Source organism: Myotis nattereri, assembly GCF_964212035.1.
Source record: "Myotis nattereri genome assembly, chromosome: 11".
Classification (NCBI taxonomy): domain Eukaryota; kingdom Metazoa; phylum Chordata; class Mammalia; order Chiroptera; family Vespertilionidae; genus Myotis; species Myotis nattereri.
The window spans coordinates 51,645,171-51,661,677 of NC_138086.1; the positions used below are offsets into that span (position 1 = coordinate 51,645,171).

Below are 16,507 nucleotides of genomic sequence, written 5' to 3' on the forward strand. Positions count from 1 at the left end.
GTAAGTAGATGAAAATATCAGTGTGTGCAAATATTATTACATATACACAGTAAGAAATGCCCTTAAAGTCTAGCACATAGTTTAAGGTATCAGGGGTTATTTTATTTACTGCTTTGTTCAATTTTCAGTTCATCTTAATAATAAGCTATAAAAATTGCCATTATTATCACCTCAAATAATTTACTTATTAGAGAATAAGTTAATTGATGAGTGAATGAATGGGCAACCCTTGTCACTGTTTTCAGCTTTCAGACACTTAATTCTATTTTAAAAATTTAAAAATTGTAACTTATCCATCCTTAAAGCTTTCTTAAATTATATCCTTTTTATATGGAAAATATATTTTATGCCCAATCATTATTTGTTTACCAAACCCTCATTTTTATTTTTTTGAGATCTTATTCAAAGTAACACATTTCTTAACAGATATATTTTTTCTTACCATTATTATAAGCAAATTGGGAGAATAAAAATTTCCATTTGAGAGTAAAATATAGGTAATGCACTTTTAATTTTGTTAATTTTGTTCTCTTCTAGTCCACTAATCATCTGTTGCCTCCATATCTTTCCCAAAGCCTTAGGCTCATACTTGACTTAAAGTTTATTTTGACCTTCTAGCTACCCTAAAGTTCTCTGTATCAAGCCCAAATTCCTAAATATTAGCTTATCACTGTCTGCCAGTTAGCTTTTTACTATTTGATACACAACATTTGCTTTCCACATTTTATTGCATGCACCCCTCCTGCCCAACACTGCATCAGAATGATCGCTTTCAATGTTTTCTTCTGTAATATTATTTTTTCACTCTTGAATGATAATTTAGTTGGGGACAGAATTTTAGGTTGATGATTATTTTCCATCACATTTCAAATATAGTCAAACGCTGCATAACGATGGTTCGGTCAACGACGGACCGCATATACGATGGTGGTCCCATAAGATTCTAATGGAGCTGAATTTCCTGTAAGAAATGGAAGGATATATGGTTCAGGAGGAAATTTTTTTTTTTCTTTGAGGGGAGCAATATCTGTGGGGCTTGGCAACAGATTCCCTCTCACTCACGAGCACCTCAATTTTGAGTGTACAGATTACATCCCAAACAATCGATCACTGACCTGTGTCAGCACGGAGCCTGTCACCCTATCACTACATATTCAAAGGGCACTATAACCCTTCCAGATTTAGCCTGATGGTCTTCAGAGTGCATAGATGTAAATTCTTGTTGATCTTATACAAGGACACAAGGACACAGGAGCTACCTTTAAACAAGTTTTAAGGGCCACTGATGCTTAGTAAAGCTTTCTGTGATAGTGTGGAGCCAGTCTGTCCCTGTAATTTGGAAATATTCTCAGGTTGTAATAATGTAAAGCATAGATAAGTCTTACTTATTCCATCAACTCAATGCCAGAGAGAGCTTTTTGGGTTAGAAAGGGTCAATGGAACCAAGAACAAATTGTTAGAGTCAAAATATTGAGTCCTCAGTTCTACATCCTCTCCATGTTAAACAACCTCTATTTTTATGCAAACCACCAATTTCCTTAATTAGACCACTGCTCCAACCCAAACCACATGGCCATGACAACCCCCAAAGTTCCCTTATCTATCTTGACTTCTCATTCCTACTGATCCTCCGGCCACCTTTCACTACCCCCTGATAGTCACTATTATGGTGAACTATCTATGTCTTGCCTAACTGTTTCTCCTCAACATTTTCAATCAATTCAGCCCACATCCCTGTTCATGGAGCAGCACTGATAGCTTTGATGTTCTATATCTGACCCTGTCGGAAGGAAGCAGGGGTGGGCTTGTGGAACAGTGTTTATAAAGGCTACAATAGTGTCCAGTAATGTCCTAGACCTTCACATTCACTCCCTGGCTCACCCAGAGCAGGTTCCAGTCCTGCAAGTTGCACTCAGGGCCAGTGCACTGTACAGGTGTGCCCTTTGAAATCTTTTACACAGTACTTTTACTGGGCCTTTTGTATATTTAGGTACAAAAATAAGATTATGTTACAATTTCCTCTGGCAACGTGCTGTACAGGTTTGTAGCCTAGAAGCAACAGGCTCTACCACATAGCCTCGGTGTGTGTAAGTGCAGTCTGTGATGCTCACACGATGAGGAAACCCCTTAATGATGCATTTCTCAGAACATATCCGCAACTGTTAAGTGACACGTGATTGCATATTCCATTGTCTTTTGGCTTTCATTGTAACTAAGAAGAATTCTGCTGTAATTCTAATTTTGTCTTCCAAAAGCAGGTAATCTGTGTGTTTTTTTTTTCTTTCTGAATACTTTAATAATTCTTTAGTTTTCTACATTTTCTGTTTAAATTACAGTGTACCTAGGTATGAATCCATTGTTGATCCTATTTAAGACCCAGAAGAAGCTTTCATTATAAGTATTAAAATTTTTCTTTAGCTATTGTGTGTTTAAATGCTGCTTCTCTTATTTTCTATTCTTATTGTCTAGACATCCTAAATAGCTGTATTTTCCATTCTTATTTTCTCAACTTTTCTTTCATACTTTTCCTGTCAAACATGAGCCTGAGGCCTTTATTACCATTCCTTGCAGATATTAAAACTCTAAGGGGGGGGGGTGTCCACATTGGCCACATGGGGGTCCTGGACTTCACCCCAACCTGACAGTAAGGAGGCAATGCCCCCTTCAGCCACATGACAGTGTCTGCCTGTTACCAGATATTATTGTACTGAGGCCTGCTGACATCCCTTAACTCAGACTATATATCTTGGTCCCGGACTGGGTAAGAAATGATCAAAACATAAATGATGTTTTGTTGTTGTTACCTGGGCAAGGCTGAGTGCAGGTTTCCTCTAAGACCATTTTTTTATTACCCTCTATAATGGGTTCAACATCAGCACAGAACTCTTCATCCACCGCTTTGCTGAGATCATCAACTGACCCATCACTCACTACACAAGAAATGTTTCTTGTTCTGGTCCCTTCTCCACACTGGGCATCCTGGAATGAAGAAAGAAATAACTAATTAGGAAAAGAAAAATAATTCATTAGTGAGCTCATCACTTACAGTCATCTCTGCACCGTGGGTTTTGATTTATGAGCAGTTAAGGAAGTACTTGAAACCCTAGGGAAGAAGTCCTATAGGAGCATACAATGAACAATGTATTTGTTTTCTAGCCAAAAGCAGGCCAATAAATTTTCATTAAAACGAGTCAGTCTCCAAATGACTTAAAAAAATACAGGACAGGGAGTGCTTGTTATCAAAACTAATTAAAGTAGTTATGAAACAGCTAGGCTCCTAGAATCTTCAAGAGGAAACATTCTGAAAAATGAAAATTCCGAAACTGTCTCCGCACATAAAGAACACACATTTCCACACACCGTCCTGGGATTTGATACCTGCACTTGGCATGGAGACCACGGGCCATATTGCCACCGATAACAGGGCTTTACTGGGCAAGGCTTGGACTGTTCCATCAGGGCAGGGCACGGTCTTCCGTCACCCTGAAAGGGCTGTGTAACTGTCCGTCTTCGGATCATTTTCCCTTTAAGAGACACAGAGGGATGCAGTGTTAATGATATGTTACTGTTGCGAAGCAGGTATTTTATGGGGAGAAGGTGTGCTAGACTCTCCTAAGGAGATCTGAGGAACAACTAAGTCTCAGGTGATTTGGAAAGAAAGACACCTTGATCCGACCTTACTGAAGTTTATTTGATGTGACTGAAGGCAAGAGGGACATTTTATCTCCGATTCTTTGGCCATCAGCTGAACGCTAATGAAGGTACAAACTAACCTGTGAGGCCACATGTTTGAGAACATTGGGACCACGGGGACCACTCGGACAGCTGGCAGTTGACAGGGCATTCCACCATGCAGGATGTGTTCATCTGCCAGGTCTTCTCCAGGCCCAGCTGAAAGGACAGAGGCAGATCTGTTTGCATTGACATGAAGGCATGGCCACGAGGTATGGCTGATGGAAGGAGGAAGAAAGGAAGGGATAGAAGTTGGGATGACAGGAAAGGAGAGAAGAGAGGAAGAAGAAGTAAGATGCCTAATAGAATAAAAAGATGTCTAGAGGAAAAACACTCACACTGTTAAAAACATAAAGTGAGAATGGGAGCTAAGGTATAGGTTAAATGGAGGAAACCACCTACTTGAGATACTTATATAGTGTTACTTCTCAAATATGCAATGAATAAAAGTAGATTTAACCTCCAAATAGGTTGAGTTTCTCTAAGTGAGGAACAAAGAAGTGTAAGGATGACTATTTTCCATTAGTTAAAAACCAAGAATGTCATCAATATATACATCTGTAATTGTATCTTTGGGACAACTTATTTTTATATGTGCACGTTAAACAGAAAAGCGAAAGGGGAAGGTTTTCAAGACAAATTGCTACTCAAAACTAATGACATAATTTAGTATTGAAATACTGAAAAATATCAGTTTTTAGCACACTAGCTCTCTAAAAACTCTGGGTCACTAGACTTTTTTGATTAATATTTTATATATATATTTTTAATTACATAGATTTTTTTCTTCTAAAACTGGTCTCAAGCTAACAGTGATATAGTTCAACTTAGGTTTAGTCTCTCATCAGAAAATAACATCGTGCCATTGTATTGGCACTGAGTCCCAACACTTACTCACATATTTTACTTTTAAAATATAAGATGAGATTTCAAACTCACCTACTGTATATGCAAACATTTAGAAAGGCTAAGGTACAAAGTAGCATTGAAATAGAAAAATTTAAGTGCATGTTAGGAGAATGTAATTTTTTTTAAAAAAATATATTTTTATTGATTTCAGAGAGGAAGGGAGAGGGAGAGGGAGAGAGAGGGGGAGAGAGAGAAACATTAATGATGAGAATCATTGATTGGCTGCCTCCTGCACACCCTCTACTGGGGATGGAGCCGGCCACCTGGGCATGTGCCTTTGACCGGGAATCAAACCTGGGACCCTTCAGTCCACAGGCTGATGCTCTATCCACTAAGCAAAATGGGCTAGGGCAGAATATAATTTCTCAATTTGATATTCCTTGGGATTTTGGAGACCTTTTTTATTTTTGTATGAAAGATTATGAGGTGGCAAAAGAAAAACTTTCTGAAATGTTATGCTGTGGTTCAAGTATAGCTCTTGGCTCTAAGTTACCCACTGAGAGAAGCTCAGATCAATGATTTGTGTACATGCCTCTGCAGGTGCTCCCGCATATTCTCCACTGGTAATACTTGACAAAGAGGAGCATTTGGTATGAAAATTTTTATCGTGTCACTTACGTAAAGTCTTCAAGTCACTTAAAGTTATGGGAGGCTAAGGATGCAGAGGTCCTCAAACTTTTTAAACAGGGGGGGCCAGTTCACTGTCCCTCAGACATTCCACACATGCGCACTGCAGGCCCAGGATGAGTCGGCTGTTAAGCAGGACAGGCAGCGGCGGCAAAAACACCTGGCGGGCCGGATAAATGTTTTCTGCGGGCCGCATGTGGCCCGTGGGCCGTAGTTTGAAGACCCCTGGATTAGAGTCTTAGGTGATATGATAAAAATAATGTGTTATAGTTAAGGTACATTGCATTTTCAAAGAGAGAGGGTTTGAATCATAAAATTGAATTACTACTAACTTATTTATTTGACTAGAAAATTAAAAAGGATGTCTATTTACAGATATTCTGAGTATCCAGTACTGAGACAGTTTAACCCTGTCCTACTTTTTTCTTTACACTTATTGCATTTCTTTTTTCTGCCTATTATCTATCTATCTATCTATCTATCTATCTATCTATCTATCTATCTATCATCACCATTTATATAAACTTGTTTAATAAAAAAATCTGCTCAGGAATCAAAGAATAGGAAAGGAGAAACCAATTACTAGGTATCAGGTGAGTAAATGTCTGAAAAACATCAAAGACAAAAATACTGTAAAAATACTGGATGGGCTTAACCCCAATTTTCTTCTTTGTTGGGTAGTAATGCCATTTTTCTTTTCAGCTGTTAGAGAAACAGCAAGAGTTGGCTACTGCTGTTGCACTGAATGCGGGGTTTTCACACGTATTACCAGGCAGGCAATCCATCCACAGTTAAAGAGAGAGCCAGCTTTTCTCAGGGCTGTTATTTAATCCTACGGCATCCATGGGGATGGCTAAATGGGATATGAGTTGTTTAATTCAATTCCTGTGGCGAGGAGTACTGTTCTCCCTGAAGACAGCGTTTGCTACACTGTTATAATTTAAGTCCCTAATTGTCATCGCAGTATTCAAACATAACAATATTTGTACATAGAGTAAACTTATCTAGTCTCCTGGATTCTTAAAATTAGTTATTTGTCAGGTTTTTATTTAAATTTTACTTTAGAAGTAAGGACCCTTTTTGTACCTTTGTCCTGTAGTCATATGAGCTATTTTAAAATTGGTCTTAAATGATTGGGGTTTAGCTTTCAAAAAGCTCTCAGAGCTTACTCACTGTATATTACATTCCGACTCAGGAGGGCATTTATATGCGAATTTGTATGAGAAAAGAGACATGTTAATCAACTAGAAGCAGATCACAGAAAACTCTGCAGCCAGCATATGACTATAATAATATTCATTAATAATAATGTTATTTTTTTATAATGGTTCCATTACTTTAATGTTATTAGTTTCAAAAGTGATTCAGGTATATAATTTCTAATTAAATCGAAAGTATGAATAGACTAAGTTATAAGATGATAGTGAGAGAAATTTATTAACTAGACAACTTGTGTCCAGCACATTTGGGAGCTTTGTTCACATGGACAGAGACATGAGGAAATTAAGTTAGGTCTATGTGATAAAGGTATCAAATGGATTAACATGTTTCCACCTCAAGTTTTCCATTAGGAGTCAGAACAACTTACTGTGGGCATATAGCAGCCCCCAGGGCGTGCAGTCAGAGGCCGTGGTCAGCATGTCTACTGAGCCCTAATGAGGTCATAAGCTCTTCCTGTGTGTTCTAGACATATCGAGGCTTCTGTTTATCTTGGTTCACGTTTAACCCAGTTTGTCTCAGACGCAGGAGTCTAAACCTCTCAGCAATATGAATACCCTTTTGTCTGGAAACCAGACAATATAATTAAACTGTGAAGTGTAGCTTCATGAAAACTAAGAAAAGCCAACAACTGTTTTCTCACATTGCATAGGGTCCTATCTAGAAATGATGACATTATTTTTGCAAATTGAAGAATTTAGAATGACTATTCTTTGTACCTGAAAGATACTAATGGCAGACTCCATTCCCTTATTTGAATTCCAAGCTCTCTCTCCTCCGCACCTGAGTGCTTAGACTCTCACAGCTGGGTATCAGATCCTAATGTCAAAATCTGCTACAAAACCACACGCGATCAATGTTTAGCAACAGAGAGAATGAATGATGGATCTCGGCAGGTGTCCCAGGCAACACAAAATTCAAATGAAATTACAAAGATGATGAGTAGTCTGATTAAGATTTATTGCCTATATTCACCTTGATTACTTATTGTTCCCCAAGCATTTCTTTCAGAAAAAGGTAATTAGCATACCTCTGGGCTCCAAGCAGAACAAAATACAGGAAATTATGTGTAGAAATCAGTAATGTTGGATAGTGTCTCTTGTCAAGAGGGTGCTTAACAGCCTCTGAATAGTGCAAAAAAACAACAAAACATCTGCTGGCAACGAGCTGCGTGGTGCACAGGTCACTTGGCTCAGCATGAATGGAAATTATTAGGAAAGAATTTACTCACAAAGAAATAACACAGCATCCCCTCACCTCCTCACAATATTTCGGGTCAACCGACTTGCCATCACTTCGAACACAGTCCAACATCCTTGTTTTAATGCCATTTCCACAAACTGCCTTCTCACTCAGCTGACACGTACTCCAATCTGCAAGGAAGGGAGCCCATCAGAACAGAAGGCCATACATGAAACAGATTTCAAATGAAACTCTGATGACCGAATCCCATATTTAATTCACAACTGCTTCTTAGCCCCACAATCAATCATCCCACATGCAGAGCATATGGGTCCCGGTTCTGAACGTATCAGGAGTCAGATGGAATTGCCAGGGTTGCATGTCGCTACAGGGATTATTCTAGAAGGCAGATGTCTACTTGACCGTCTTGATAGCCATTTGGTGATATTGTAAAAATGGGATTGGCTTGCAGATCAAAAGTCACTTAAAAATGTTTTTTTCCTAATAAAAGCAGAAATTTCAATTTTAACGTTGTATTTGTCTTAGCAAAATAATCATAATTTTAATGGATAGTACTTGCACTGGGCTATGTTTGAATAAAACACTGTATTTCACTTCCATACTTAGAATGTTTTAAAATATGCACTTATTTCAAAATCTTTTTGGTCACATTTATTTAATTCTCTCATTTCATGTCTTTTTCAAAAGAATCCTTTCATCTCTCTTTTTAGAGTAACCTAGCATATCCCCAAGAACCGCAATTTCCTTGTGTCATCAAAGAAAACTGAAGAGAAAAATCAAAAGGAACAAAAGCCGACCTGACTGCTGCGTATCGTTGTACCATTTCTGTACTTTATATCACTGTGAAAATTACCTGAAAAAATTCCAAAATCAGCTTCAGTGTTTCCCCAAGCCATATACACCAACAACTCTTCTTTCTTACAGTATGTACCTTGATGGTAAGTGGCAAGGATTAGGAAAAAAATTGAATTTAAAATAAGCCTTTTTTTCCTGAAAAAATAGTCACCTACCCATTTTTATCTGCACCTTTGATCATATTGAAATAGTTATATTTATATATTTTTTGGCAAGGGTGGGCTTGCTGTTGTTTTTACATTGGATCAATCATGCTTATGAAGGGCCCTCACATGAAGAATTGTTGTCACAGTACGTTATTGCAATTAAACAATTCCTGAAGAAGGAAAGCCTCTTTCAGTAAACCTGATACCCACAGGAACGTTACCTTAGTCACACCTTCCCAAAGTGGGAGGATGTCTTAAAAAGGACGAATCAGATTATTCACAATCTACTGTCGGGCTAATGTTTGTGTGATATTTTCATTACCTGTATCTTGATATTTATTAAAAATATAGTAGATAAATATCTCTGTCATTAATAAAGAACAATTTCTGGCAGCATGTCCAAAAGGCACACAGACGGAGATGAACAATTTTCACGGATCGCTGCTAAGCTAACACACGCGGGCTTCGGCCTTTAACTCTGTGATGAGATGACGATCCACCTACCTGTTACATTATAATCATAGTGGAAGCAGTTTCTGTTCAGGTTACAGGGTTCCTTCTCAACAGCATCAGGGCAGACTCTTCCCTCATCAGCAGGTTGTCTGATGGGATCAGCTGACCTTTGCCGGAAATTGCTTTGACTGCAAGGCTGACAGAGAATAACACAACTCCTCAGAAAGGTGAATATGCAGGCACATGAGGGCTAATGTGTTAGGGAGAGCGCTGGAGCAGGAGTTAGTGCTCTGGGGCCACTGACTAACTGGAACAATCTCATTCCACTTCATTTTCTTCTGTGTGATCAAAGTGTTGGTGAGCTTCTGATCTAACTACAAGATGCTTAAGAGTCTATGTGTCAAATATTAATAGACACATCATATCATAGGTACACAAACACATTCATATGGCCATATTAATTATTGTAGATCACGAATACAGACATTATCTACCTACCTACCTACCTACCTACCTACCTATCTACCTACTTATCTAATATAGTCTGTTGGTCCCAAAAAACCATTTTAAGGGTAACTGTAAATAACTAGCTGTTAGTGATATTTATTTTCCTAAGGCACATATACATATGCACAGAAATACACAAGCAGGTAAAAGATTGGCTTGCATTCTCCTACTGGTACAGTCATGTTCTGAAAGCATTTGGCTTCTAAGAACAAGAGCAGTAACTTCAAACCTGATGTTAATGGAATGAGATCATTTGCATACCCTCGTGAAACAGTTGATTCTTTATTACAATTTGACTGCATCCAAGTCAACTGCTAGCCCTGTTTTGTTCCTGCTCTATCATTTGGCTGCTAATCAGCACCTTTAGTAATGTTAACACTGAAATAGAAATTTAATTTTTCCTTGAAAACATGAATTATAAATGTTTTGAAGCTGTTCTGTATTGAATCTCAGCAAATTAATTCCACATTTCATGCAGTTTCCCTATGCTTCTGAAGCCATTTTGAAATGTGCAGCTTTACAAAGGTGCCCAGGGGTAAACCCAATTTTCTACATCATCAGCCAGTTCTGTTTCAAACGATTCTCTTCCCAGGGTCCCATGGAAAAGCCCCTACGGGTTGCTGAAATCTAGAAGCTTTTGTGTGATTTGAAACTCTCAGTTGGCTTCCCAGGCCCAAAGACACACAGAGTCAGTGTGTGGAAAGAGATTCATTGATGCACAGCTTTCTTCTTTCTACTCTCTCTCTCTCCAGGATCATTTGTGCTTTAGTGTCAATACTCCTGCTGCAGAACCCCCACTGGGTGAAAGATTATTCCTACAATTTAAGTAAAATGGATTGGGCAAAAAGCAAGGGATGACAATAACCTGACACCATTAAAGTACTTTTACTAGAGGTTTATTCTTTGTCCCCGTACCTGGAGGGAGTCATTATCACCACTGCAGTTCTTAACCCGCTGTGTATTTGTAAGCCCATCTGCAGGCTTTCTGTGCTGGGTTAGGAGGATGGTGGAGTACAAAGCTTGCAAGAGGGCAAGCTGTTCTAGTGTGAGTGGAAATATTGCTGATTTCACATGGCACAGTCATAGAATGAAGTAGCCAAGAAAATATACCTTGCTTTGGGAATTTGGTAAGTAATTTAGAATAATTTCTTTAAAACTTTAGTGGTGCCCTAGCCGGTTTGGCTCAGTGGATAGAGCGTCGGCCTGTGGACTCAAGGGTCCCAGGTTCGATTCCGGTCAGAGGCACATGCCCAGGTTGCGGGCTTGGTCCCCAGTAGGGGGCGTGCAGGAGGCAGCTGATCAATGATTCCCTCTCATCATTGATGTTTCTATCTCTCTCTTCTTCTCCCTCTCTGAAATCAATAAAAAATATATTTAAAAAACAAAACAAAAAACAAACAAACAAAAAAACTTTAGTGGTAATGAATTAAGCAACCTCTATGTGAATGAGTGGCTAATCGTCTCACCAAAGTGCATCGAGTCCACGGACCCCACTCGGATATCACACAGTCCTCAGGACACGGTAATTTGCACTCTCTGGAACCCAGGGGCATCTCCTCTGGGTCACAGAGGTAATCCTCTACATGCTCAGAAGGGCCATCCGCTGTGTTCTGCATGCATCTGCAAGAAAGCATACCTATCAATGCAGGAACCAGGACAGTTAATAAAAAGCCAACCCATAGAACAGAAGGTGCATTTTAAGACATCATTGTGGGGCAGGGATGGCTGCAGTGTGGAAAGCTTTGCATTTAATGAATAAAATTCTTCAAACATGAGGACATAAAAGGATCTCTGCCTCTCATAAATATTCATAGAGCTTTGGCATGATTTTAAAAATTATCCTTGTAGGCATCATCACAATTTTTAAAAAGTATAGTCACTGTGGCCAGCTGGTGTGACTCAGTTGGGCGTTGTCCCATGCACCAAGAGGTCACCGGTTTGATTCCCCTGTCAGGTCATATGCCTGGGTTGGGAGCTCAATCCCCAGTAGAGTATATCTGGGAGGCAGCCTATTGATGTTTCTTTCTCATCTCTCTCTTTTCCTTCCTCTCTCTCTAAAATCAATAAAAACATTTTAAAAAGTATAGCCATGGTGTGTATATAAACTCTACATGTCTTCCTCTGAAAGGAGAGGGTCATTTATCTAGACTAATGAGAAGTGGTCCAAAGAGATTCATAGAGGGGTTGTAATTTGGGAATATAATGCACTTTTTTCTTCTGAACAAAATGGTAGATTCTATAGTGAAGGTAGACTCATACATGAAGGAAGACCAGTCACATTTAAATCTCCTAGTGAGAAGTTTCATAAAGTGTTTTTGAAAGTAGCTGGTGGCATTTATCCAATCGTTTGGCAAACAAAGAGATATTTACCATCCTATCTGCTGATAACTTTAAAGAGTTCCAGAAGTGGAAAGACAATTATAATAGGTGTCGCACAAATTCTCTAAATGTGCTTGTTGGATTTTCCTGTATCTTGACCTTTTTGATGGTTAGTTTTCTTTTTCACAATAAATTCAAACACTTTATTACATATCATTCTATTGTAAGCAGTCATGAAGGGCTCTTCACCCACCTTTGGGAATCTAATTAATGTGGCTAGTACCAGACTTCACTTGTACCATAGTTAACTCTCTGTGTACTTTTCTAGTAAAAGAGAAAAACCTTACCCCTCATCTATAACTTGGTAAGGTCAACCAAATTAATGGGTATAGGGACAGAACTGCATTGCAAGAGATGAAAAGGAAGGCTTGAGCTCTTAAGCCTCTCAAATCCATTGCGATGTTTTAAACTGTGAGTAGAATTACATTACTAATTATACCTGAAATCTCAACTATTTTCAGGAATTTGCAATCAGTAGGGACATTGCATCTTCTCATATTTACTCTGCAGAATAACCCTCTATATAGTGCTGCCTAATTTTAAAAAATGTTGTTTGCCTGTGTGATGCATTCAGACTAAAAAACTGTACTGTTGCTCCTGTCTTAAGTAGCTTTGTAGCCGGAAAAAATATCTATACAAATAACCTCCTCTGCATTTTTTTTTTTTTGTAAATTGCATAAAAGAGCAATTGCAAAACCACACAAAGGTAGATGTCTGATTTCATTGTTGAAAGAAAAATTAAACTATAAATGTCTGAGAAAATTTTAGTTTCTCAGGAAAAAGTTCCACCTTCAATGGCATTTTTCAAAATGTTCTGCTGACAGCAGCTGTGAGAGGACATGGAACAAATGGGACAGTTCAATGCTCAGAGTTGAATTTGCTGCTAAGAAAACACTGCATCCATGGCAGGTACTGACACAGGTACAAGGATCAACTCGCAAAGTTACCTATTGATTCAGAGTGAAGGACAGATGTTCAATACTCTATTATGTAGTTATATACATAAAAATCCATTTTCAAAGGTTTTTTCTTCCTTTAACTTTTATTATGCAGGTAACATATTAATTTTAAGAAAATAAGAATAAATAAAATTTCACATAATTCTATCAGAGATAACCACTCTAAAAATATTATATTTAAATATATATTTTCATTTCGTTAAATAAAAGAAAACGTATCGCTATTTGTACCATTTAAGAAAAAACTACACCAACTATATTTTATAGACATCTATTCATGTTGTTAACCTTTTTCTAAGTTATTAATTTTAATGACTACATTTGAATTCCATCACTTGAATGTGCCACAATTGCTAAAAACCCTTGCTGTTGACATTCAAATTATTTATAAGTTTTATTTATTTTATTTTGTGTTAATGATTTTATTACTCTAGAATGATAATAAATATTTGGATCAAGTTTTGACCTCAAAGGAAGACCCTATAAATTCATTTGCTTTTTTGAAATTCTTGGCCTTTTCTTTTTCTATATGAGAGGAATTATATCCAGAAACATAGTACAGACTCAAGTTGGAGGCCACAGGTGTAGGAAAGGAGGTGCATTGTCAGCAGAGAATCCAAAAGCAACAATAAAAATAAGCAAATAGCTCTGTTTTTATGATCACAATGTGCTGGCACTTTGAAAAATGCCAGTGAAAAAATATCTCTTCCCACCAGAGCAAATCACTTTTATCACCCAACCTTTGAAATGTCATACCACCCTAAAAGCAAAAGAACAAGTTGGAATATGTTGAATCCTGCTCTCAAAGACTCATGTATCCTAAAATGTCACCCCATGCTTGCATCTAAGCAGGACGTTTTGACCTTAATTAGCTGAGGATAAGGTTAGGGAGGTCCACTCCTCAATCAGTACAGAAACATTATTACATGATCAGAGATGACAATCAATGCTGACCTTTTCTCTTCTCTATTTTCATTAAAGATGTTTACTGGAAAATAAATTGATCTGAAAAGTTACTTAGTTTAGGATGTGTTTGGAAATATTCAGAATATTTATTCACAGAGAAAAATGAAGCAACATGTACAGAGATAGTTGTAGGGAAAGCTGAAAGAATAGTTGTTCTTTATTATATACTAGAGGCCCGTTGCACAAGATATTTGTGCAATAGGCCTTCCCTTCCCCTGGCTGCCGGCAGCGGTTTTCCTCTGGCACCCGGGACCCAGGCCTTCGCTGCTCCAGCTGGAGCATTCTGTCTTCGCTGCTCCAGCCGGAGCCTTCCGTCTTCACTCCGCCACTTTGTGCCTACATATGCAAATTAACCGCCATCTTTGTTGGGTTAATTTGCATACTCTTCTGATTGGCTGGTGAGTGTAGCTGAGGGACAGTCAATTTACATGCTTGTCTATTATTAGGTAAGATATTTGTTATTAACCAAAACACCAACCTGATCAAATTCTTAATATAAGAAAAATATTTTTAAATTCAAAGTGAAATTTTAAATTATGGAGAAGGGCAGAAGCATAATTTATTTATTTTTCTTCCCTGTTCCCTTATCAACTCATTACATCCTCTTCACCATCATCTTAGAAAAGTTCCTCTGAAAAATAACTTTAGAGTTCAGATGGGCTTTTGAAAAAAGAAACAGAAATTATTTTTATTGGAAGCAAAGTTGTACATAGTGTGCCAGGGTTTTAAGATATAAACATTAATTTGTTCTACTTTTCTACTGAAACAGATTAAAAAATATGAATCTCAAATTCATGAGTAGTTAGGTCATGGGTGAGAATGAGCTTCTTCACAAAATGAGTTATCAAGTTCTGAATGTTTTTATATTTGTCTTTATTGTGTGCCACTCAGCTGGGTTAGAAGAAATTGAGATAGTTAAACAGTTGACAAGAGACTTGGGTTTGAGTGCCAATGCTGTCACTTTAGTAGATACCTGTTCTTGGTGAATTAGTGTTTGTGAATCTACTCTACAAAGTGGAAATAATAAAACCTCATACATTTGTTTCCCTGGTTCCAGAATCCCTAAAGATCATATGCAGAGGCTGTTGAGAAAATTTAATGAGTGTCAAACTTGCATTGGGTGTTAGGGAGTTTCTGTGATTATGACAGGGTCTCAGCATGGAGAAACTTATGGAGATTAATAATAGTAAGAAGATCTTTTCATAACAATGCAGGGCATATGGGTACTACAGAAAAATGCTGCTCAATAGAGCTCTCTAATGATGGAAATACTGTGCTGTCTGAGAGAACAGCCTCGAGCCTCCCATGGCTATTGAGCTCTTGAAATGTATCTAGTGTGACTGAGAAAACACATTTCTAATTTTAATTCATTTAAATTTAAAGTGAAAATAGCCAAATATGACTATGGTTACCCTACCAGTCAGTATGGCTGCAGAAGAAGAAATGAGGGGCATTAGCCAATGCTGTTTTAGGGAAGGCTTCCTGAAACAGAAAAAAGTATTCAAAAGTTGGCCAGTTTGATATAAAAGAGCAAGAGTTTATAACAAATTCCTATTAAAATGCAGCCAGAAATATTTTTGGCCTTTAAGGAACAAGTCATTGGGGTTTGAAAATCAGCATTGGTTCAGCTCTCCTGCAAGAAAAGCACCTCAGAGCGACGCTTCCCAAATCAGAAGCCGAACATGATAAACTGCTGCTTGAAGCAGACCTTTTAGAGTTTTCCATGAACACTGATTCCCTAAAAATAAAACTACAGTCCACTTATTAGGAGGTTGGGAAGGAGTGAATGCTCCAGTTGGCAGGTATGAAACTGGGAGGTTTGTGTGTTTTGCTTCCCTGTGTAAACCGACGTGGCCTCACCTCACTTTTCGGGTTTGCACGCCCCCTCCACAGTTGTCTGGCATGTTCACAAAGGTCACCTTGCACACGCTCCACGGCTCTGTGACCCATAGGTACTGGTTGCAGTCACTCTGGCAGGGGACGACCTCATACACCTGAAACACACACAGTTCCCAGTGATCTCATCTCAGGTACCTGATGAGAGTGGGAAGATTTTACATCACAATAATCATTATATACATATTTTAGTTACTTTCATTTCTCTCCATTATTTGATATTTCTTGAGAGTTCTAGCACTAAAAAGGACAGAACTAGCTGTGCCCTTTGCCCCATTGTAGTTGTCGATCCACATTTAGTGAGACAGCACAGGGACTGGGGCCCGGGACTGAAGGAATACCAGATGGCCAGAAGGAACACCGGATAAGCTGACTACAAAAATGTCCCCACCCCAGCTTCTCCTTGACCAAGAACGAAGTAGGCTTTCTTTTCTCCCTTCTAACCGCTTCCTTGCAGAAGTGAAACCATTGTTCTGCACATGCAGTTGCTCAAAGTTTGACTGCTATGGTATACACCGTCTGGGATGGCAGTAGTGAGCAGTCCAGCCACCAAGACAGTTGCTAAGCAACTAGACAGCAGGAGGAAGTAGCTTGACCCTGACATGGAAAATTTCACCAGTTAGCCTTTTTAAAAAACACCCACCTTTGTGTGTAACT

The 16,507-nt window shown here is 38.4% G+C and overlaps 1 protein-coding gene across 1 annotated transcript in view; it reads right to left on the bottom strand.

Annotated features, from left to right (window-relative positions):
- THSD7A (thrombospondin type 1 domain containing 7A) overlaps positions 1-16,507 on the bottom strand; it is a 318,818-nt gene that overhangs the window by 17,539 nt on the left and 284,772 nt on the right. Inside the window, exons 15-21 of the mRNA XM_081102812.1 lie at positions 15,815-15,948; positions 11,117-11,270; positions 9,195-9,339; positions 7,744-7,859; positions 3,774-3,891; positions 3,379-3,524; positions 2,805-2,979 (exon numbers count right to left, since the gene is read on the bottom strand). Coding sequence (XP_080958938.1) covers positions 2,805-2,979; positions 3,379-3,524; positions 3,774-3,891; positions 7,744-7,859; positions 9,195-9,339; positions 11,117-11,270; positions 15,815-15,948 — 988 coding nt within the window. The remainder of the gene's footprint in view (positions 1-2,804; positions 2,980-3,378; positions 3,525-3,773; positions 3,892-7,743; positions 7,860-9,194; positions 9,340-11,116; positions 11,271-15,814; positions 15,949-16,507) is intronic.